Source organism: Peromyscus eremicus, chromosome 16_21 (genome assembly GCF_949786415.1).
Source record: "Peromyscus eremicus chromosome 16_21, PerEre_H2_v1, whole genome shotgun sequence".
Lineage (NCBI taxonomy): Eukaryota > Metazoa > Chordata > Mammalia > Rodentia > Cricetidae > Peromyscus > Peromyscus eremicus.
The window spans coordinates 7,067,140-7,091,702 of record NC_081432.1 but is presented as its reverse complement, the minus strand read 5'-3'; the positions used below and the strand labels follow the sequence as shown (position 1 = coordinate 7,091,702).

Below are 24,563 nucleotides of genomic sequence, written 5' to 3'. Positions count from 1 at the left end.
TGGTTGGACTGAAAGGCTTCCATTCTATGCGGTTGACAATGATGGAACACTTAAAGAAAGCCCCCAATCCTTGAATCCTGATTGGTAAAAAAGGTAACTCTAACTTGGCATAGGTGTGTTTATGGTTTTGTGCTTATAAACCCTGCTTCTGCACCTGCTTGGGACTGTCAGGAAAAGCAAGGCTCCAGAGTCCCTGTCCTGCAGCCTTGATCAATCAGCAACCCTGCTTATGTGGTGATTTATTAAGGACTTTAGAACCCATAAGTGTTGTCTCTCTCCTTTCTCATGGCACAACAATGGACACAGGTGTGCCAAGTTAACTCTCTTTGTAGACCAGACTGCCCCCCAAACTCACAGAGCTCTGCCTGCCTCTACCTCTGGCACCCACACTGGGTTTAAAGATGTGCACCACTTTAGAAATCCTGATCTTGAACTTGAATTTGCTTATTCCCAGGAGCTTCCAGATACCATGACTGGATTAAGTTTTGTTATAAATAATATACTATATTGTTTTGCATATTTTAAATCTTTTGAAAAATGATACTGTGTTATGTGTATTACTCTACCAATTACAGTAGTGTTGTGGAATATTTTTTTTTAAGATTTATTTATTTATTATGTATACACTCTTCTTCTTGCAGGCCAGGCGAGGGCACCAGATCTCATTACAGATGGTTGTGAGCCACCATGTGGTTGCTGGGAATTGAATTCAGAACCTCTGGAAGAGCAGTCAGTGCTCTTAACCTCTGAGCCATCTTGCCAGCCCCTGTGGAATAATTATTTTAAGATGTGTTATATTTGTGTATGCTGTGGAACATTTGTTTTAATGATGCAAAGATGTGTTGCATTCTTTTATGTTGCGTTTGTTTCACTCTGTAAAGCTGTGTTACTTTTCCTGTCTAAAACACCCGGTTAGTCTAATAAAGAGCTGAACAGTCAGAAGGTAAGCAGGAGAAAGGATAGGCAGGGCTGGTAGGCAGAGAGAATAAAAAGGAGGAGAAATCTGAGAAGAAAGATCGAGGCATGAGAAAAGAAGGGGCCACCCATACAGCCACACAGCCACACAGCCACACAGCCACACAGCCAGACACAGAATAAGAAGGAAAGAAAAGATAGACAGAAATAGAGAAAGGTAAAAGCCCAGAGGCAAAGGTAGATGGGATAATTTAAGGAAAGCTGGCTAGAAATAGGCCAAGCTAAGGCCAGGCATTTATAAGTAATAATAAGCCTCCACATGTGATTTATTTGGGAGCTGACTGGCGGGGCCCCCCAAAAGAGCAAAGAACAAAGAGCCCAAAGAGTGAAACAACCAACAACACACTAATATTCCTTCTTTCGTGTGTGTGTGTGTGTGTGTGTGTGTGTGTGTGTGTGTGTGTGTGGTGTTTTGTATGTGTGTGGTGTTTTGTGTGTGTGGTGTTTTGTATGTGTGTGGTGTTTTGTATGTGTGTGGTGTTTTGTATGTGTGTGGTGTTGTGAGTGTGTGGTGTTTTGTATGTGTGTGGTGTTGTGAGTGTGTGGGTGTCAGCACATTTGTCTGCAAATGGAGAGGGCAGTGATGGATGTCATGTGTCTCTCCTCGACACTCTCCACCTTTTCTATTTTTGAGAAGGAATCTCTCACGAAACCTGAAACTCGTAGACTGCTAGGCTGGCTAACCAGCAACTCCAGAAATCTGCCCGTCTCTCTGGGATTAGAGGCACATGCCACGGAGCCCAGCTTTTTTACATAGATTCTGGGGATCCAAACCCAGGTCCTCATCTTTGTACCGTGGCCACTTTACTCACTGAGACAGCCTTGGCTCATTCATTAATTTCTATTAGTGCAGCTTATCCACTTTGGAATATGTATTTCTGGCTGATTTTTTCCACTTATGTATCATAATCCAGTCTATGAAAATGGTAACCTATCTAGTTTCCTATTGTTGAACAAGTGACTCTTGCCTTTCCCCCCCCATTCCAACCATGCTTCTTCTACTTGTCAGACGGAGGGAAGTATAATAATCTTTGTCGAGGATCAATACTTAATAACAGTGGATTCTGGGATGTTACCTTCAACTTCACTAACTGCTGTCAAATGGTCTTCCCACACATTTCTAATCATCTAGGTTTCTACCAGCAAATGCCTGTTAATTCCAGTGTTCCACCTTCCACAGTAACACAACACTGAGGGTTTTTAACTTTAAAAAGTTAGCCCGAAGGCATGGGAAGGGTTGGAGTTGATTTTCACACACTCTGTTCTCTATTTTACACTCTGCCTGTGTTTTCTCTGTGCGGCTTTTTATTGCTCTACATTTTCTCACTGTTTTGTGAGAATTTTTACACGTTCTGCATACAGAACGTCTGCTGGCCCATATCGTCTGCACACCCCCCCCCCCACCTCAGGGTGTCTTTTTCCCTTCAATGGTGTTTCTTCTTTTACATTTTGTAATGTTAGAGATATCAGTTTCTGTCACGTTTCTCTCTGTAATATTGTTCATGTGGTGGTAGAGATGAAGGAGGGGAAGAGAGAGAGAGAGAGAGAGAGAGAGAGAGAGAGAGAGAGAGACTAAGACAGGACTCACCAAGAACTAAAGCTGCCTTATTTATTTTTAAGATTTTTTCAAACGTCTCATGAAGCCCAGGTTGGCCTTGAACTCCTGATTCTTTTACCTCTACCTCCCAATTACTAGGGTCACAGATGTGAGTCACCACACTTTGCCAATCACAGCATTTTAGAAGCTAATTTGAGATATGACATCCCCTCCGTTCCGTATACACACATACTCTGTGTGTAGAAGTGAGTCATTAAAATCCCATTAAAACTCAGGAGCTTTGTCTGTATTGTGTAGCCAACCTATGGCTTACCCCTCATCGGAGTCTCAACCAATTCCCAATTCTATAAGGAGAGCTCTGTGAAGATCAGTAACTATCCCAAGCTCCCGGGGCCAATATATAGTGGAAGCAATACTTAAACTTTGTTGTTGTTGTTCTTTTCTTTTTCTTTTTTAAACTGAACTCGAATTGCTTTCAATTAGCTTGGCCAATTCAAGTGAGAGAATAAACTTCCGGTTCTTATACAATTTAAATAAAAAGACTAACTCCCAGTTCAAACTTTCATTGCTCTAAAAAGAGTAAACTTCCACCAGACTGCAACTTTCTACGAAGTTGCCGCCCTGAGGGATGAGTGGTTATTCAACGCAATTAAATATAAACAAAATCAGGTCACTGAGTAACACCAAAACCGCAGATTCAGCGCCACAGAGTTTCTTTTTAAAGAGTTGCCGCCATTGTGCGCAATGGCATCCTGGGAATTGTAGTTTCGCCATTGGGAACCTGGTTCACTGAGATCCAATCAACAGAAAGCCAACAACCATGTGAACCACGATTGGCTGGGAGCCGCGGCCGCCCGCTCCTGGGCCGGTCACTCCGCCTAGTCCAAAGGCGGCACACGGTCTTTGCGGAGCTTGTGGCCCGCTGGTTTGTCGGCAGAACCTGTCGGTGATCCTCCAGGGCGGCCATGGCAGAGCCACAGCCCGCACCCAGCGGCCTCACGGATGAGGTCGCCCTCAGCTGCTGCTCCGACCCGGACCCCAGCACCAAGGTGGGCGACAGGGCCTCCTTCCCTGGCGGCCGGAGCGGACCTAAGACTCCGGCCCGGCAAGTCTAGGCCAAATCCTAACCTTATCTAGTTGCAAGTCCGCCGGCTTAAGGTGTGGGAGAGACAGAGCAGGGCCGGGGTGGGGTGGGGTTATCCCCTTCTTCAGAAAGTTATTTCAAAACATCTGACCCCATGTGCATTAATTTGTTTATTTTTGCACGATATCTTGAAGCCAGCCCAAATCTGGGTCGTAGTCTATGTATGTAGGTGTAGTTGTCCCTCGGTCAGACGCCATGGCCCTTTAGGGGGGCAGTTTCAGAACTCCCATAGCTAAAGGGCCCTGTCTATCACTGGTCCCTCCCAGACGCACTCATTTTCTGTAGTTGCCTTGCCTCCAGCTTTCACTCCTTCAAACTGCGGCGGTTGCTCCAATTTAAAGCCTTTCTTGGCTTTTGCTGTTGCCCAAGACCACACTTCTGTCCACCCTGCCCACCGTGAGTCTGGTGGAGAAATTGCTGGTAATAGGACTTGGATCTGAAGAGACTCTCAGACCCTCTTCTTCTGGCCCTTTGGTTTTGCAGTTACAACCTAGTAAGGGGGCATAGCCCATGGCATGGGAAAGTTTTCATGTAACATGACTGTACTTACAGTCATGAAAACTCATTCAGGTGTGGTGCCTCACTGTCTGTCTGTACACGGCCAAAAGTTCGACGTTGTGGCTGACGGAGGAATTTAGTCCAGTGTAGTTATCTGTGTCAGTAAACACCTTTGCATCTATTCGTTTTGGTGTATCATTTGTAAATCCCTTGAAGGCTGAATGTGAGCTTTATGCAGACCTCTAGGAGGGGCAGATCGATGGTGAAGGACTTTGGTCTCTGCTTGTTCTTTGCCTTAAGGGCAACGAGAATCAGACATACTGTCATTGCCAAAGCCTTTGACTAGCACAAGGTGTGCACTTAGAAAAGATCTTAGTCACTAAAAAATTAAGGCAAGAAAGAATGAATACACACACACACATCTTCCCACACCTTCCACTTACACATACCTTAGTTTGCACTTAATTTTTAACACTTATTTTTTTTGTGTGTGTATGTGCGTGCATATGTGTGGCATACGTGTGGAGGTCAGTGGACAACTTTCCATCCACATATATGTGGGTCCTGGGAATCAAATTCAGGTCTTTAGGCTTGGCAGCAAGTGACTTTACTGGCTGAGCCAGCTCATCCCTTGGTTATTTTATACATTATAAATTGGTTCATTCCATGTGAATTAGTTTCCTACATTACTCAAAATTTTACCTATCTAGCTATTTAATTTTCTTTCTTTTCTTTTATTCTTCTTTTGTTTGTTTAGACAGGGTCTCGCCTATGTAGCTTTTCCTGGTCCAGAACTTGCTATGTAGACCAGGCTGGCCTCAAACTTATGGAGATCCAACTGTTTCCCAAGTGCTGGGATTAAAGGAGTGCACCATCACAGCCAGCTCTTGCCGGGCTAGTTCTTACAAAGCAAAATCAGATTCTAGGCACTGTTTTGTGCCAGCTGACTTCCTTGGTCCCTGGGGGTTTTAGGTGGCAGGCTGTTTGAAACAATATGAGTCCAGGGCCTGGGGATGTGGTATGGTAAAGAACACGTTTGGCCTTGAATTCAATCCTTACTATCCAAAAAAAAGAAAGAACAAAATGAATGAATATATTAAAATTCCAGGTAGATCTTTAAAAATAATGTGAAATGTACTTTTTTTTTTTTTTGTATCTTGGTTTACGTTCCACATTCTCCAGATTTCTCTTGATTTGGAGTTATCTTTTGAGATTAGGCATTTTTGGTCATGGTCATACCATGTGCAGGTGTAAAATGAGTTACGTCATGTCTGGTGTGTGTTGAGTGTGCTAGAGAAGTCGTATTCTCACAACATGACTTCTACCTTTAATACTTCCAGTCAGGCAAAGCCCCATTAAAAAAGAAACAGAACTAAATAAAAAACACTTACATTTCAGTGCTAGTATCCCTACAAATTTTACTAATCATAACATCCTCTGCAAATGATTTAGTTATATTTTATATTCTATTTGAAGCTACCCTAGTTCCAACACTTATTACCCGATGAGGCGACCAAACAGAACGATTCATTCATAACAGCTCTATGAGGAAGGGAGGGTTGTCCCCATTTTACAAGTAAGGAGACTTAGATACAGGTCCGGAGTGACTTACCTAGTGAGGAGCCCACATTCCCATCCTCTACCCTCTCTGCTTCTGAGATAACTCAAACTGTAATTGGAGGACTTGCCATGGAGGGGAGGGGGAAAAAAGCCTTCAATGAATGAAATTTAGCTTGATTGTATACTGACTGCAGAGAACATGGTAGGCACTTTTCAGTGGGCGCGGATTCTGGCATAAACAAGATGAGGACTTACTTCATCCTTCACCAAACATGCACCAACTCTGATGGACTTGGGATGGATGGGCTCTTGGCATTACAAAGCATCCCGAGTGTATTGGTTACTTTTCTCACTGCAGTGACCAAATGCCTGCTAAAGAGCAAGAGTGCACAGTTTGAAGGTGCATTCTGTGACGGTGGGGAGACATGGGGCCAGGGAGGCTCTGGCCTGTGGCAGCAGGAGTGTGAGGTTGCTGGTCATATTGTATTTGCAGTCTGGATGCAGAGTGAGATGATTCTGTGTGTGTAGCTGGCTGGTTTCCTACTTCATAATCAGTCTGAAAGGCAACTCCATGACGGTGCCACTCACATTCAGGGTGCGTCTTCCCGAATTAGTGAAGCTGCTCTCAAACTTTGGGTGATTGTAAGTCCAGTTTCAAGTTCTCATCGGAGATGAACTATCCAGAGTTTTCAAAGGTCGCACCAGTGGTGTATTGTAGGCACAAGGTGTTGGGAATCTGGAGGCCTGCATTGGAATCTTCATGTCCTTGATCACTCCCATCTTGGCAGGGCTCCTGGGGCCCGTAAAAGGAACGTAAAGATGACTCAGTGCTTTTGTCGGGGTACGGTGAGATGAAATGGGTTATGTTAGTCTATGAAGATAGGGCTCAGGGTAGTGTTTCAGCTGTGAGGGTCAAGGAAAGCATCAAGCAGAAGGTAGAGAAGGCTAGCCTGGCAGATTGGAGACCTGTCATGAGGAGAGAAGCCTGAATGAATGTCATGTCTAAGAAGGTTAGGTTAGGAGTGTGTGTGTGTGTGTGTGTGTGTGTGTGTGTGTGTGTGTGTGTAAAACCTATATTATATATATGGTAGGTAAGTACATACAATATATATACAATATATACATGTATATATATACTATATATTTGATGTAGGTAGAGGGGGAGGGGAGGGAACACAAAGCAGTCATTGGGGTACTCAAAAAACTGAAAACTCTTGTAATGTTTGTCTTTCTTATCATACAAAGATTTCTACTTGGCTAGTTTGGAGTATGTGTGTCTGTTGAACCCAGAACTTTGGACTTGCTAAGCACAAATGTGCTCTGATGCTGAGAGACACTGTTATGCCCAGATCACAACCCCAAAGAGACCACCGAAGAGCATGGATGTCCAGAATGCAACAGCAAGGTTTATTCTATAGATACAAGTCTAGACAGGGAACTCGTTCCTACACCCAATACAGTGAGGCAGGGAGGAGTTGCTCTTTCTTTGTGAGGCTAGCTTTTTAAAGGCAAAATCTGCAAGCCCTTCAGGGCGGTTAGGGGGGGTTGGCATGGGTGCAACTCAGATTGGTTTATTTTTATCTCTGTTCTCTTTTAATTGGGTGAGGGTATGTAACTTTTGAATTTACTGGTTGGGGGTTACAATTATCATTTTGGGGGCAGTCCAGGACAAGTCCCAGGCTTTGTCCTTGAGCTGCCATGGGGTCTGGCTGGCCTAGCACGTCAGTGGTCCAGGCTCTGTCCTTGAGCTGCCATGGAGGTTGGCTGGCCGAGCACGTACTGACTGTGGGGGCTGGCTCAGTGGTCTAGGCTCTGTCCTTGACTCATGCACATAACTCTAAGTTGGTGAGGGGTCCCAGACAGTAAACATCTGGCTGAACTTTGAGCAGTCAGAGTACGTGCAGAAAGGGAGCTACTGCAAGGACCATGTCTTTTGTTCATGGCCCTCCCAGAAACTGCTTGCTCAAGTCTCAGGAAACTGAAATTGAGGCCTGATCTCTGAGAGAAGACTCAGCAGCCTGTTATGACATCTGCTTGGTCCTTTTAACACATCCTTAGGCTGGAGTTATACGAGTATATGTTGCATGTGCATAATGGAAATAAATATTTGTTGGGAGAACACTCTTTCCAGTGATAGGCGTTTGGCATAGGAAAAGATTGGCATAGCCAGTGTAAGGGTGCAGTGATAAGGACGATGCTGAACAAGGGTACAGCAAGCAAACTGGGCCTTGTGGACTTTCATCCCCAAAGCGTCGAGAAGCCTGGGTTTTCTGTAACCCAGGATTTTGATTCTGGAACTATCACTCCAAATTGCTTTTGAGTAAGCCTGCAAGACGCGGAGAGCAGTCCGGGTGGAACTGGGGAAGACTTGAGCTATGCAGCAGTTATTAGGAAGGCTAGGAGGATTCCCAGGGGGTTAAGCAGGCAAAGAAGTGGAAGGCTTGGCTTAGAATCTGTTCAGTACACTTCAGGTTGTTAGGATTGAACTGGGGAGACTGTTGAGAGAAGAACCAAGGAAGACTTCCCGCGGGTCTCCCTTGGGCTAAGGCAGAATGGCTGGGGCATCCTTTCTTGTATTTGGGCTGCGGCGCTTTTGATATTCTGGTAGAAGTAGATGTGGTGATTAGGCCACAAGTGGGAGTCCAGAGTTGAGGTTAGAGGGTTGGGCTGGGGAATGCAGATTTGGTAACCAAAACCAATCGTGTAATGGAACCTCAGTGTTTGTTTTATAACAGCAGCAGCAGGACAAATAAAGTGGTTTGCTCTGGGTCAGGCATTCTGCTAAGTACTTTAATACATTACTGAATTTCTGCATCAGCTCAGCCGTAGACTTACTACCGTCATCTCAGAGGTGTGGAAACGGAGGCTTGAGGAAAGTAACAGCTCTCTCTGTGTCACGTTATAGAGCCATGTTATTGCCAGCTCCAAGTCAGTATCTCATATATGTGTGCTTTTCCTCCCTTTGCATGAGGAAAGGAATGCCTTGTGATACTGGAGAGAGGACCAATAATGTTGGATGCAGCTGGGGAGACCTGAGTTCAATCCCTAGGATCCTTATTTTAAAAAAAAAAGCCAGGCATGGTGGCGCGAGCCTTTATTTGTAAGCTCAGCAGTGAGGAGGTAGAGGTAGGTGGATCCCTGGAGCTCTCTGGCCAGCCCGCCAGGCCTGCTCGGGAGCCCCAGGCCAAATGAGGGACTCTGCCTTCCAGCACAAGGTTGACGGATTCTAACAGCACCTGGAGTTGTACCCTGGCCTCCACATGCATGGACACACATGTGCACCGGTATACACAGGGACAAGCTGCCTTTACACAAAGAAGTGTGTGACCTCACAGCTGTGTAGAAGTCTGACAACAACAAAACGCTGGTTTACAATCAAGGTCTGGGCAGGGCTTCCTTCCCTGCTGGAGGGATCCAGAGAGGCCTCTGCTTCCAGCTCCGGCTGTTGCCTGCTCTCATTTCCTTTCAGAGGTTGGCCGACACCCCAGTTTCCTTGCTTGCTGTCAGTGGTCAAAATGGTGGTGGTGATCTGTCTCTCAGCCAGCCCCCACAGAGTACTCTTTCTGATGTCCCTTCAGCCACACCACACCTCTCCTCACCATATCTGCCACGTGCTGACTCTCTTCTGTCTTCTGAGACTTTTAAGGTCTCTTGTGATTGCACTGAACCACCAACCTAACCGAGGCTGGTCCCTACCCCCTCTCCCCTTCAAGTATGTGTCGGTATGTCTGTGTGTGGGCATGTGCATGTGAGTGTAAGTGCTTGTGGAGACCAGAAGGAGTGTCAGATCCCTTGGAGCAGGAGTTATAGTTGTGAGCTACCCAGTGTGGGGTGCTGGAACTGAAGGGTCCTCTGCAAGAGCAGTTCATGTTCTTAACTGCTCAGCTGTCTCTCCAACCCCAGTCTCTGTATTTTGAGGCCATCTGGTGAGTTAATTCCATCTTCCGAGTCTCTTACAATAGAACCTAAATTAATTAATGTCTGATAAAATAATCTGGACCTTGTTCAGAGCAGATTCTGTGTCTGTAGCTCTTCCCTCCCCCCAGGGGCTGTAGTCCAGGGGCAAATCACCAAGCCTACTGTGGGAAGCTCTCTGATGAGGCCTGCCAAGGACAGCCTTTGAAATTACCTCTGTGTGGCCTGAAAGAGTACACATCAGCATCTCAGTGGCCTTGGCCTCCCCACGCAAGCGCAGTAATTGGTAGGGAAGCAGCAGGCGCTCACATCCCCCTGGAGAGGGAGCTGCTTGCTGTAGCTTTAGTGTCTTGTTTTAATCTCTGTTTAGACCAGCATCTGACATGAGAGTGGTCTTGCTGCTTTGTAAAAAGTCTGAAATTGTTTTGTCTCATTTCACCGGGGCCCCAGAGTGACTTTGTAGGTGTTTTTATGGCTGTGTTCAGAAGACAGAACTAGGGGGTCAGTGCCTGGCCAGGGAGGTGCTCATCTCTTTCTTACCTGACTGTCACAGGGGAGGGCAGCTCTGGCTGTGGAAAGGCAACATAGGTCCAGGAAAATGGAGCCTCGAGCCAGCTGCCTCTTACCTGGGTGCTGTGTGGCGTAATGAGAGAAGCAGACCAGGAGAGCCGCACTGAGGCTCCAAGTTCAGGGTATGAACTGCCCAGCTGTCCCCAGGAAAAGGGAATGCAGCACTGCCAAAGGAGTTTGGGGTTTTATAGGGTGCTTTTAGTTGGGGGTGCGGAGAGGAATTCTCACAGGAAAAAGGGACTGCAGTAAGTAAAGTTTTATGGGGGAAGGGGAGGGCCCTCTGGCTGTTAGAATAGCAGGAAGCTGTGGACAAGTCTTCTGCTCAGAGGAGGGGTCAGCAGAAGTGGAGAACATTCAGTTTCCATTTCCCTTAAGGGACCCCGTTCTACAGGGGTTCTCCATCTTGGTGTCTTGGGTGACTCCATCTTAAGCCAAAGATCTGGGCCAGCCCAGCAGTTGCTGTTATTTATTAAGTGGCACTATTTACCGTATGAGAGAAGCCACGAGGCACAATGAAACCCACTATAAGAGTTTGTTACCAGGTGGTGGTGGCGGTGGCGCATACCTTTAATCCCAGCACTTGGGAGACAGAACCAGGCGGATCTCTGTGAGTTCGAGGCCAGCCTGGTCTACAGAGCGAGATCCAGGACATACACCAATACTACACAGAGAAACCCTGTCTCAAAAAAAAAAAAAAGTTTATTAATAGTAAGGGTATGCATAGGGCTATGGAATGACCGTGCAGGAAGAGAGGGAAGGAATAGGTGGAACCCACTTTATAGCCACCGCCACACTCCCCCCATCCCCCCCAATCCCTTGCATGCACATATGGGCTTAGATAGCTATGCCACACATGTGCATAGATTATATGATTATGCTGCACGCAGATTACGTAATCATGCAGCGCACAGATTATATAGGATTTATGTAGTACGTAAGGTGCTGGGATGACTAAGCATCTTGCCTGGCTACTAGACAGCGCATGTTCGGTCATGTAGCTGGGGGAGTGGCTAGGAATTCTAACAGTTACCACCTCTGAACAGTGAATTTACGTGCTCTTTAAGATCACTTCTTCATGATAGACAATGAACAGTGTATTTGTATTTATATGATTTAAGTTAGGGGGAGGAGGCTGTTTGGCCAAAGCATTACTTGTAGGGACCGTTTTCCTGTCCCACAGCTGCTCTCAAATAATCACTCAGAGGCTTAATATAAATTATAAATGCTCAGCCAATAGCTCAGGCTTGTTACTAACTAGTTCTTACATTTTATGTTAACCCATATTCCTTATTTATGCTCTGCCACGTGGTGGTACCTTTATTAGCATGGCATGTTCATCTCCTGCTTTCTCTGCATCTGGCTGGCAACTCCTGGCTCCTTCCTTCTTCCTCCCAGCATTCTCCTAGTCTGGCTCTTCTATCTAACCTTCTGTTCAGTTATTGGCCAGGCAGCTTTCTTTATTAAACCAATCACAGCAACAAATCTTCACAGTGTATAAAGGGATTACTCCACAGCAATTACTTTTCTCATTGTTGTGATAAAATACCCTGACAAAGGCAACTTGGGGGGCAGGGCTTATTTCAGCTTGCAGTTCAAGTTATACTTCCTAAAGGTGGGGAGCTAAAGGTAGGGAGATGGTGATGGCAGGAGCTGGAGGCGGCTGGTCACATGACAGCCACAGACAGGAATCAGAGAGTGAGGGATGTTTGTGCTTAGCTAGCTTTCTGTTTTGTGCACTTTGGGACCCAAGCCCATGGAGTGGTCCCAGCTTTATTTATGGTGGGTATTCCCACTTTGATTAACCTAATCAAGATTTAGCTCCATGTAAGAGCATTTAAGGCCCTGGGTTTGGTCTTCGGCTCTGGGGGGAAAAAAAACTGAACCAAAACAAGACCAAAAAATCTGGGCAAATGGTGGGGCACTCCTTTAATCCTAGCATTTTGGAAGCAGGGGCAGGTAGATCTCTGAGTTCGAAGCCTGCCTGGTCTACAAGTTCCAGGACAGCCAAAGAAACCCTGTCTCGAAAAACCAAGAAAAGAAAAAAATGGAAAGAAAGAAAAAGAAAATCCCTAAATCCCTCATACATGCCTGGAGGCTAACTGAATCTAAATAATCCCTTACAGATGTGCCCAGAGGCTTGCCTCGTGGTGATTCTGTTCCTGTCGAGTTCACAGCATTAACTATGAAAGCTGCAAAGGGTTATCAGAGTTTTCAGGCCTGTTGTGTTAAGTCCACGAGTACAGCAGAATAACACTGGGTTAGTTATAGGGTAAGAGGGGTCTGTGGTAAAAAGAAAACCTGAATTTGTAAGAGTTAGATAATTAATGTAATTTACTCAGTGTTGGCTTCTCATTTATAAAATGGAGATTATATTCGCACATATAAATACTTCATACTATTATTTTATCAGGGCTGGGAGTGTAGCTCGCATGAGGCCTGGGGTTTGATTCCCAGATCCCCCCACTTGGGAGGTGGAGTCAGGAGTGTTAGAATTCCTAGCCAGTCCCCCAGCTACATGACCGCGCTTGCGCTGTTCAGTAGCCAGGCAAAATGCTTAGTCATCCTAGGGCCTTATGTCCTTCGTAATCCGTGCACTGCGTGATCTCGTAATCTGCGCACAGCGTGGTCACATAATCTATGCATTTGCGTGGCATAGCCACTTAATAAATAACAAGGGGTAGCAGCAGATCAAGGTCAGTCACCCTTGGCTACATAGTGAATTCAAGGCCAGTCTGGACTACAGGCAACCCTGACTCAAAAAATAAGATAGTTACTGTGCTTAAAGAAATCAACTCCTAACCGAAGTGTTACTAGTAACTTTAACCCTATGAATTTATGCATTGTCTACCCTTTTTCAGTTAAGCCTTTTGTTTTCTGTGGAAATTGAAGGGTTTCACAGAGGTGTTAAGACATTACCTTTTTTGCTTCTTGGGTCTCTAGGAGTCTAAGACCTTTGTAAGGGCTTGCTGGTTAACACGGTTACCAGTAAGTTGATAGACACAAAGAATCTCAGGGTGGCACCAAGGATTAAAGTGAGAGTAGCTTCTCAAGGCAATTTCTTTCTGCAAAAAGTGTGTGCCAGAGCCCCAGGACTAGCAAGCACCCTGGGGCAGGATGCGCACTTGGTTTTTATACAAAGGCAGTTGGTGATTGTCTTCCCCATCGTCTGGGGTCTGACCTCACGGTCTTTTCCCATTGACTAATTTTAAAAGAATCCTTGAAAAGCAAAGGGGGAAGAGGCCAGCTGATTCAGGCCATCAAGTTCTGGGATGAGGTCTTTTCTTACTAAATAGTTAAGCAAGGTGTTTATACATTCATCAAAAATTATTATGGAGGCAGGTGGATCTCTGAGTTCAAGGCCAACCTGGTCTACATGCTGAGTTTCAGGACAGCCAGGTTTACACAGAAAGACCCTGTCTTGAAAAAAAGTGTGTGTGTGTGTGTGTGTGTGTGTGTGTGTGTGTGTGTGTGTGTGTATAATTTTAGAGCCAGACATGGTAGCTCACACATTTAATCCTGGCACTTAGGGAAAAGAGTCAGGCTGATCTCTGTGAGTGTGAGGCTACCTCAGATTTGCTTAGTGAGTTCCAGGCTGCATGAGACCTTGTCTAGGGGAGGGGGGTGAGCGGGAGGAGATTATAGAGGATGGATTCTTTTTTTTTGCCAAATAAAATTGTAGTTTTGGTTGCACAAAATCAAGCTAGAGAAGGGATGCACTTGTTAGTAGTTTGTTTGGAAGGTAGTCACCTGAAGCCCCACGGAGTGGGGAAGTGCCAGCAAAAAACATGGTTTTCTGCCCCTGGGGGTGAGGGGGCAGGTGGGAGCTAGTCATTTCATAATTGTCTCACTAAAGCGGGTGCCGGTGGCTCTTGCCTATAACCTCAGGACTTGTGTGTGACAGCTGGACAGCCAGTCAGGGGCCAGTTGCTGACACAGCCAGTTTGAGGCCAGCGTGGGCCATATGAGCTCCTGTCTCAGGAACCCAGAACCAAACCCCAACAACCACAGAGGTCCCGCCAAGCCTAGTGACTAAGAAAGCTAGGTTTTCAAGTCACTGGTAGTTGAAGGGCATTCCTGGAACCGAAACTCACCGGTTCTCAGCTGCCCCACCCAGAACCCTGCAACTGGACAACGCTGGGCAGAGAGCTTGGGAGTGGAGCCATAGGTGTGGGAACTGTTTGAGGAAGCTACTGTTCAGGCTGAAGATGGGGTGTCCTTTCTTGTTTTCTATTTGCCGGGCTGTTACAGAAAGCATAGTGAAAGTTGCTGTGTTGAAAGGTAAAGATACTTAACATACCCTGTTGTTTCTCCTTAGGACTTCCTGTTGCAGCAAACCATGCTGAGAATTAAGGACCCTAAGAAGTCCCTGGACTTTTATACTAGGGTTCTTGGAATGACGTAAGTATGTCTTAGTGCCTTAATGTTGAAAACCACAGCATTAGAGAAGATGGCTGAGTGGTAGGAGAGAACTGGCTCCCCCAAAGTGGTCCCTAACCTCCATACCAGTGCCAGGGCACATGTCCCTTCCTCTCAGAAATAAATACATATTAAAAAGTAGCAGAAAGTCTTCGGTTGTGGAGCCTGCGAGGAGGCCTGAGGAGACAGCACACTGGTTAAGTTCCGTTTGTGTCAGCACTGGTCAAGCTCAAGGTAACAGAAGGCACAAGGCTTTCATTTTCTGCGGAGTCCCTTCTGCCTAGAGCTGGCCAGCTAAACCAGCATCTGTTCAGACCCTTGATGCTCAGACTGCTCTTACCCCGTTTGCTTCCGAAGTCATAAATGTCAGGACACAGTGTTTAGAAAATGAATGGATTTATTTAAAATCAGCCCCTGGTTCCATTTTTATATTCTCTCTTGATAAAGGAGTAGTAGCCACGGGGTTTGTAACCCTTTGAACATTTGGTGTGCTGACTTCTCTTTTCCATCGGCTTTATTGGGGTATAACTGATGATTTGACTTTTCTTGGTTCGTTTCCTCATAGCATGAGGTTTTTGATGACATACATAATTAAATGAAATGATCTTCAATTTACTGCCTTTCATTTACTTCCACAAATTTTGAGAGAACAGCCCAAGTAATACATAATAGATCTCTATTATGTATGCTTAGAAAATATGACCAGTTCTGAAAAAATATACAACGAAGAGGAATAGCTTCCTTCCCTCGGTCCCTCTCCCTAAACTGCTCTTAAATCGTTGTGATCCTTTCCAGAAAAGGTGGCTTCCCATGTGTGTATGGCATATTTTAGGACAGAGTGAAAGCAGATCCGCCGGACACATGCCATTGGCCAGGCACCGACCCTTCTATACCTTGTGTGTTCACTGCAGACCTTTCCGATAGCTTGTGTCCTCCTTTTACACTTGAAGATAGGACGTTTCTGGGCTCAGACCCCACAGTTGGCAGAGTTGAGTCTTACCTCTACACGCATACGCACACTCCCTATACATGTACCCATGTATGTACGTACGTGTATACACACACACACACATACACACACACACATCAAGACATTCTGCTAGGCTTCAAGCGCTTGTTATTAATTATAAACAGGGTCATCTTTGAGCATAATTAATCCTCAGTGATCTAAAAAGATGGTATTATGTGTATTGCTCTGCTTGCCTGTGATCTTCCGTTTGGTAAACTGTAACTTACCTTTCTTAGAACGTCAGGGCTCCTTCGCCCTTCCTATCAAGTCTCCCCTTGTCCCATCGACTCTCCCTCCCACCTACAGACAAACTTAATGAAGTCTTTGGAGACTGTCTTTGCCCTCTGCTCCCTTGTTTGTCCATTGTCGCTCTCTCTGCATCAGCTCTGCCCAGACTCTGCTGGCTGCTCTCGCTTGACTCCCCCGCTTCCTCCTGGCTTCTGCTTCAGCCGCCTGGCCATGTGGAAGCTGCTCCTGCACGACCTTTCCATGTCCCGTGACCTTTTCACAGTCTTAATCCTGGTTCACCTTTGCGCAGTCTTTGAGACTTCAACCCTCCTGTGGTTGACATTCACATTTCTGTGATATTGATCTGCCCTCTGTCCTGCCACCTGTCCTCAATTTCCCTTCCTGGTGCTTTCTGAAGAACTCAGTAGATGTGTTTAACTGACAGAATGATAGGGAAAGGGATTGTTCACTGAAACAAAACCTAAAATATCTTTCCCTGTTTATAAACAAGTACTGTGATTCTAGCTGAATTTCACTAAATTGGAATAATTGAGAGATGATTGTGCTAAGTCACCCTTGGAAGCCGAGCACTTGGGAAGCTGAAGCAGGAGATGGACAAACTGGCACCATTTAGTAGGTTTAGGCTATCCTTGGCTACATGGTAAAGCAGGAGATGGACAAGTTAGCACTATCTAGTGAGTTCAGGCTATCCTTGGCTACACAGTAAAGCAGGGGATGGACAAATTAGCACTTTCTAGTGAGTTCAGGCTATCCTTGGCTACACAGTAAGAGCACGTCTCACAAAACAATAAGAGAGAGAGAGAGAGAGAGAGAGAGAGAGAGAGAGAGAGAGAGAGAGAGAGAGAGAGAGAGAGAATTGATGAATTACAGAACCTTGCCCCTCACAGCTTAGTACTAGAACCCTGCCTGGGGTGGTGAAGGAGTGAAGAAAGAACAGACATTACAGAAATAGCTATGTGGACACAGGAAAGCTGGGGTCAGGTGGTCAGAGCACTCTGATGGAGTGGTACCAGCCCACAGCAGTAACCTGGAACCGCAGTGTGTTATGTCAGTACAAGGGTGGGCTAGTCTCAGGAGGAGGTGTCTGTAGGCAACAGTCTCAGGCAGTAATCATCCTGGAGGAGCAAGCTGCAGCTGCTAGCTTTTGCACACACTGTGAGCATCGTCACTTGGCCTACAGGAAGGCTTTGCCATCCTTCTGAGCCTAGGGGTGTGTCTGGGGAGCTCTTATCTTCCCATGGGTCTGAGCATTGGTCCTTAACATGGCCATGTGCATATCAACAATACACATTCACTCAAGACTTGATCCATGTGACACTTTAACTCAATGCCTCCTTGGCTCTCAGAACTTTGTGTGTGTGTGTGTGTGTGTGTGTGTGTGTGTGTGTGTGTGTACTCAAGGGGACATACCATGTATAAAGCCAGAGGTCAGCTTTGGGTGCTGTTTCTCAGGAACTGACCACTTTAGTTTTTGAGACAGGGTTCCTCATTGGTACCTGCTAAGCTTGCTAGTCAGCAAGCCCCATGGGTTGTGCCTGTCTCTGCCTTCCCAGGGTGGCTATTGCCAGCATACACCATCATGCCTGGCTTTTTACATGGGTGCTGGAGACCAGACGCAGGTCTTTATGCTCCTATGGTAAGTACTTTATAGATGGAACTGTAAATGAGATCTTTTTCCCCACTAATTTTTGACTACGGTCTTCTCACTAAACTACATTATATATGGTTCTTATTCCAAGTAGAACATAAATATTATGTTGCCTTTATTATCAACTTTTGCTATTGTAAATGACTATGGCTTTTAATTTCAGGCTACTCCAAAAGTTTGATTTTCCTTCAATGAAATTTTCCCTCTACTTCTTGGCTTACGAGGATAAGAATGACATCCCTAAAGATAAGGATGAAAGAACAGCATGGACGTTTTCCAGAAAAGCTACACTTGAGTTGACACAGTGCGTATGCTTTCTTGTCTCTTTATATATCCTAATTTTTCATAAGGTGTTTAAAGAATCCTTTTTTGTGCTTACCAGTCTAATCAATTTTTAATTTTTTTTTTTTTTTTTTTTTTTTTTTTTTTTGGTTTTTCGAGACAGGGTTTCTCTGTGTAGCTTTGCGCCTTTCCTGGAACTCACTTGGTAGCCCAGGCTGGCCTCGAACTCACAGAGATCCACCTGGCTCTGCCTCCCGAGTGCTGGGATTAAAGGCGTGCGCCACCACCGCCCGGCCAATTTTTAATATTTTTTGAAGTGTGGCTATTTGGGTCTTCGTGTTATTCTTATGGTTTCTTTAGCACAGAGGGAACATTTTTATTTCAGAGAATAGAAGACCCTGAAGTGGCAAGATATTTACCAAACTATAGATTATTAATTTTATATCTTAGATTCTTCTCAAATCTTCTGATATTCATATTTTTGTCCTTTTATTATTTTGATATGTTTTTGATCCAGAAATTTTATAGAATATGTTCCTTTTAAAGAGTCAGCACATCATTTTGTAATAATTTTTTTTTTAAGATTTATTTATTATGTACACAGTGTTCTGCCTACATATATGCTTGCAGGCCAGAAGAGGGCACCAGATCTCATTATGGATGGTTGTGAGCCACCATGTGGTTGCTGGGAATTGAACTCAGGACCTCTGGAAGAGCAGCCAGTGCTCTTAACCGCTGAGCCATCTCTCCAGCCCCATTTTGTAATAATTAATATTCAAATTTTAGCACAGTTTTATAACTTCAGCATTTAAAAGTACAGAATTAAAGAATTCTCCATTCCTTTCTGTGTTAGTTTGTATCCCTTGATTCAGAAAGACTTGCTAAGTGGCCGTCTCTGCTCTAAAATGGAAGTGTTCGAATCTAGACCATGGAGCTCTTTGGAAGCTTGCTTGATAACGTGTCTATCACGTTAGTGCAGATAGCTGCTGCCATTTTTATTCTTGCTCTTATTGGGGAGCTTGGGTTTGACTGTCTTCTTAACCTAGTTAGATCTTCTTTGCCAGCTTGCCCTTTCGACAGGTGAAAATTCAGTATTTGCAGTAAAGTCACATGCATACAGAGTAAGCCTTCAGAGAGATTCCCTTTCATAGGCTCCTCTAAGGTCAGAACTGTAAGTTATTATCTTAGGCAAGGCTCTTTCTCTAGAAGAACAGAACCAATAGAAGGTAGACATCAAAGGAGAGTTATTAGATTGGCTGACACGGTAGGGGTTGGCTAGTCCCAACAATGGCTGTCTGAACACAGGAGAAGCAGAGAACCCACTGCTGCTCCACCCACAAGGCTGGAGGCCTCCGCAGTCCTAAGCTGCTGTGGAAGGCCTTGGAGGTCCCTAGAAGGCCAACGAGCTGGAGTCTTTCATCAGCAGAGATAGATGCAGGACACATGGAAGGGGTTACCCATGTTGACAGTGGGTCTTCTCTCTGGAAATTCACTCAAGGACACACCCTGAGATGTGTCTACTAGGTTGGTTCTAAGACCCGCTATCACCGAGATTTTCCTTTCCTCTGTAGCAACTGGGGCACCGAGGATGATGAGACCCAGAGTTACCACAACAGCAACTCAGACCCTCGGGGATTCGGTATGTTTGCCACACTGTTTGATGTTTGGGGATGTGTGTGGTTTTACATGCTGTGCATATTTATGGTACAGTAAACTTAAGACATGAATGACCTAATTTTCAAGTATAACTAATTTATTAAGGATATGACTATTTTTATTTCCTGCGTATCTTATTTAGCAGCTATCTAATTTCAGTATTAGTCCAAACATTGTGTTTGCTTTTTCATAATATTATACTGTAAAGTCACAGTATTATGTTTCCAGTAAACTTTACTGTAGGGCTAGGGATAGAGTCCACAGCCTTGCACATGCAAGACAAGCATTCTACCACTAAGCTGTCCATCCAACTCCCTCTAGGAGAGTGTTCAATTAAAAACAGTGATAACTATGGTTAATAATAATCCCATTTTCTGGTAATGTCTTGTCAAGTGGCTGAAGAGATGGTTCAGCAGTTAAAAACACTTGTTCTTGTAGAGGACCTGGACTTGGTTCATCTGATGCCCTCTTTTGACCTCACTGGGTATGAGACACACAAGTAGTTTACCTACATACATGTAGGTAAACTACTCATTACACATACAGTAAAATAAATAAATCTAGAAATAATGTGTCTTGTCGGGATGGCAGATTAAAAGCTTCAGTTGGGTAATGAGGTGAATGTCAGCAACCTGTTAAACACAGGAAATGATACTCTTTGGGTATAGGTGATTCTAAACAGACTGAGCTATGCATTAGTCAGTATTGGTTTCTTTAAAATAACAATTCAGAGCAACTTTGACTATAACTATAGCAATTTGACTATAACTAGCTAGTCAGACAGCTACTGGTCCTTTAATAAATAGATTTTGAACCTACTTAACTGTTTTCATGGGACTTTTGTTCTGAAATAAGTTTTAGAAGCCATTTGTGGCATTGGGTGTGCTCTTGTAATGATTTCTTCCTGTGCTTTGTTTTTTTGGTGGGATGGTATCACCAAAGGTCACATTGGGATTGCCGTTCCTGATGTCTACAGTGCCTGTAACAGATTTGAAGAGCTGGGAGTCAAGTTTGTGAAGAAACCCGACGATGGTGAGTCAGCCTGCTCTTCAGCGTGTGCACAGCTGTGATTGGTTAATGTGTCTGTTGGGGTCATGCTGATTGGTTAGTGTGTCTGTTGGGGTCATGCTGATTGGTTAATGTGTCTGTTGGGGTCATGCTGATTGGACACAAGTAACAGGAAGCCCTTTCAGCAGTCCTAGGAGCAAAGGGATGTGAAGAGAATGTTCAGAGACCAGAAAGAGCGTGTAGTGTGGCTTCACCAGGGACTGGACACAGGATCTGGGGAGCACGGAAAGCTCGCCTCCCCTTCCCTAGCCCTGCCACTTTCTCTCATGGGCTTCCAGCTGTCAGGATTTCAGGGTGTGGGTAGTTAGTTGCTCCTGAGTGAATTCTCTGAAATGTATTTTATTGTTAATATAACTTTGCCTGCTTACTTTAGTGAATAACTGATATTTTTCATTCTTTTATACAGTTGTATATGCTTATGCTTTGGGTATTTGTCTTGAAATAGCATATATCTGAATTCTGCTGGATTTATATGTATAATTTTTATTATACTTAGATCTATTCTTACCTCCTTAGTTTTTTAAAATTTATTTTTAACCTTGGAAATAGGTTCTTGCCATGTAGTCCAGGCTGCTCATGAACTTGTGATTCTCTTGCTCCAGCCTCCCTAGTACTGACATTACAGTGTGCCACCACAGTTTGAGACATTTCATGAGCTTAAGCACTAAGTAGTTCATTGGTAGAGTCCTTGCCTAGCATGCACTGGGTCATGGGTTCAATTCCTAGCACCAAAAACCAACCAACCAAACAAACAAACAACAACAACAACAAAAACAACCAAACAGCACATAATAAAAGCCCAGAGACAAATAAATGAAACATTTCAATAAAATTGTTTCAAGTAAAACATATTACTACGGGATCTCCTCAATAAGTCAACAGCTTTCCCCTCTGCTCACATCTACTTCTGTCACCTGGACTGGGTTATTGATTTATCTTTTCTTTTTCTTTGGCCTTCACATTTTTTCAAAGATAATATAGTACAGTATTTTGAGCATCTTTACTCCATTTCTCTCTTGAAGCATCTTTTGGATTTTCCTGTCTTAGCACCTCAACCAGGACTATGTCCTGAGGTTTTGTGAGGTTAGACCTCTGACAGATGCATGAGTTCTGTTGGGAATCCTAGCTTCATTTTCCTTCGCTCTTGAAAACACTACTTAATTGTCATTCTGCATATAAGTGTCCTTGAAAAATCGGCTTAGTGTCATTTTTTTTTTTTTTTCTGGGAGCTTTTTGGTTTACCGATTACTTTTTCCCTCACATGTATCTATTCTGATTTCTCCATTTTTTTTTTCCCTTTGTATGTGTATGTGTGGTGTATATGCGTATTTGTAGGCCTCAGTTGACAGTGGGCATCTTCCTCGAGTACTTTCCACTTTATTTAATAAGGCAGGGTCTCTGACTGAAGCCTGAGCTCCCTGGAGATCCCAGCCTCAGCTCCCTCACACTGGGATAGCAAGTAGCCACCATGCTCGCCCACCACCTGCCACCTTCTTGGGAGGGTTCTGGGAATCCAGACTCCAGTCCTCATGCTTGCCCAGCAAATGCTTTAGCTACTTCCTGTCAGCCCCGCCCTCTGTTGGAGTCTTGGTTTGTGCTTTCATTCCTGGGCTCCCTAACATTTTCTTTGTCTGAGTTCACGCTGGCAGTACTTCATAGTGCTCATCCCTTTTACACGCTTTAATAGCCCTTTGTCCATTGTTCTAATAGTTCATGTTGAATTCGAATCTATAATCCATATAATCAAGTTCCTGGATTATGGTAGCTTGGCCTCTGAGCTCTTTTTTCCAACAACCGTAAGCTGTTGTAATCCACCAGGCCACATGACTGGCAGAAGAGAATCATCCGTAAGGAACCGTGTGATCTCAGGAAGACAGCTGGATGAGCCCTGGGCCGAGTTCAGCTCAGAGGCTTTTCCCCCTCGGGGCAAAGCAGTGTTAGTAGGAAGATACTCCTGAGGTCTCCATACTTGGGCCTGGACGTGGTAGGGGCAGTAAGGAAGGCCAGCTGGCCTATTCTTCCTAACTCCCTCATTAGACAAGCTCTCTGCCTCCCTTCACTCCTGAGGACATCTGGGAATCGGTGATGGAGCCCCTCCCAAGTGCAAGGGCGGCTGCTGTTTGCCACGGGGAGGCAGGAGAAACATCCTGTTGATTCTCCCACAGCCACACATTCAGAACTTGTGTTCTGACTCCAGACTGCCTTCTGTTTGGATCAGGTTCCAATAGTCACCTTCATCCTCACCCTGTTCCCCAGCCACCCTGGAGATTGCTTAGCTGTGTTTCAGCCCCTCTTTTTCACCCTTATTTGTATTCCTTGACCTTGGGGTCAGGAAGCAGACACAAGAGTCTGATGAGTTCAGCATCTTAGTCCCCAAATAAATCAATCTCTCAGGCCACATTTCTACATCTAAGTAAACAGCTCCATCTGTTACAATCCCCAGGAGCCACAGCCTGACTGACAGGACTTGGGTTGCCCAGTGTATTGTTTAATAGGGTTTACATGACCCAAGCCTCTGGTGTCTTGGTTGTGTGAAGAGGCCACATTACCTGCTCCCTTGAGCATACCTCTATCTTCTTTTCCTTCCTAAGTAATTTCTGTGATGGTGATATGGTAACCTCAAAGAGAGGCAAGGACCTGAGGCTTAACAGGGCTGTGTTCGGCTCCTTCTGAAAGGTCATATTCTAGCATTAGGATCACCGTGCTACCATTATGACACAGACTTTTTTAGAATGAAAGCCATCAACAATGTGTCTCATTCAAATGCAAATTAAAATTGTAATGAAAATGTGTTTGATTTTTAATGTTCCTTTCTAGTAATGAAAAGTTTTCATTATACAGGTAAAATGAAAGGTCTGGCATTCATTCAAGATCCTGACGGCTACTGGATTGAAATTCTGAATCCTAACAAAATAACAAAGATTGTTTAGTTCTGTGAGAATGCTCCTTTGAGGTGTCGGTGACGGTGGGGACAAGAAACAGCGTGATACAAGATTCTAAGGCACCAGAAGCATCGAGAGTCGATGGATCTTTGCTCCAGTTCAAGTCATTCTGAAATCCTTTTCATTGTCCTGTTTCAGTGGTTTTTTAAAAAATCCTCCCTCCTCTGTTTAGTCAACCTAATTTTCAAGTACCAGTTTCTTATGACTTTGACAAAGTTGTGTGACTTTGCTTTTTAGATAATAATTAGAACGATTCCCTTCAGAGACTACATTTGCTACCCTGTCTCTTAAGTATTACTCAAGTCTGGTTTTGATTCATCATTTAAAATTTTGTTTTAAATGTTTCTTTTTCTTACCTTCTGGGGTTTCAATTCCTCAGAAATAACTTTTCATAATGGAAAGTAAAGAACACTGAACAGAAATGAAACTTCGTATGTACTTCAAACAGCATAGTGTTTATTTTACAAAAGAGAAGGCACTCTTGAGAGCAATTCTGAATCACGCTGACTAGGAAACTGACAGAAATACTAATTTTTATATATATATATATATATATATATATATAAAGTACTTTCAAAGTTCAAGGACTAACTTTACTTTGTGGGAATGTGGAGAAGGAGGGGATTAATATTACTAGGTACTTCGACAGTGGGCTAGGCTGCAGCATACTTTATGTGAATGAATACTGCAACTACCATGGGAGAAAGCAAGCGGCTAGACATATCGACTAACCTGATTGTGTCATCATTTTTAGTGTCTGGATGATGCCTCACTGGACCTCCTGTGCTAGTCTTCTCCTCGGAGGCCTGCAGTGGGCTTGGCTTTGTGCCCTTTGCTCTTGGGCTTGACTACCACAGTGAAAGAAGCATAGACTTCTATAGAACGAGGCTGTTCTAGGGAACATTCTGTGTGAGGAAGGGTCCCATGAGTCTTCCCCACTCCAGGGGTCTATGAATTCACTTAGGATAAATTATTTCCAGTAGGAACTCAGATATCAGGAGTTAGCTCAGTGGTCTACCCTGCTGACTGACTGGTGGTGGATTTCTAAGGCAATTGTGAAAACTTTTGGTCCA

At 44.5% G+C, this 24,563-nt stretch overlaps 1 protein-coding gene across 2 annotated transcripts; it reads left to right on the top strand.

Moving 5' to 3' along the window:
- Positions 1–69: 69 nt before the first annotated feature.
- Glo1 (glyoxalase I) lies at positions 70–24,037 on the top strand. 2 transcript variants are annotated; one of them, XM_059282094.1, is made up of 6 exons: positions 70–93; positions 14,536–14,618; positions 17,706–17,846; positions 19,396–19,463; positions 20,423–20,512; positions 23,390–24,037. In XM_059282094.1, the coding sequence occupies exons 2-6, from the start codon at positions 14,557–14,559 to the stop codon at positions 23,476–23,478; spliced, it is 450 nt and encodes a 149-aa protein (XP_059138077.1). In that variant the 5' UTR covers positions 70–93; positions 14,536–14,556; the 3' UTR covers positions 23,479–24,037. The 2 variants fall into 2 exon arrangements, with proteins under 2 accessions (XP_059138077.1, XP_059138076.1); XM_059282093.1 differs by lacking the exon at positions 70–93 and adding an exon at positions 3,373–3,582.
- Positions 24,038–24,563: the final 526 nt, after the last annotated feature.

Excerpts from the sequence above, each read along its gene's own strand:
- Glo1 (XM_059282093.1), top strand. The coding sequence starts at position 3,499 with ATGGCAGAGCCACAGCCCGCACCCAGCGGCCTCACGGATGAGGTCGCC. Across the intron at positions 3,583-14,535 it reads ACCCGGACCCCAGCACCAAG|GACTTCCTGTTGCAGCAAAC; the intron begins GTGGGCGACAGG and ends GTTTCTCCTTAG. Across the intron at positions 20,513-23,389 it reads TGTGAAGAAACCCGACGATG|GTAAAATGAAAGGTCTGGCA; the intron begins GTGAGTCAGCCT and ends TTCATTATACAG.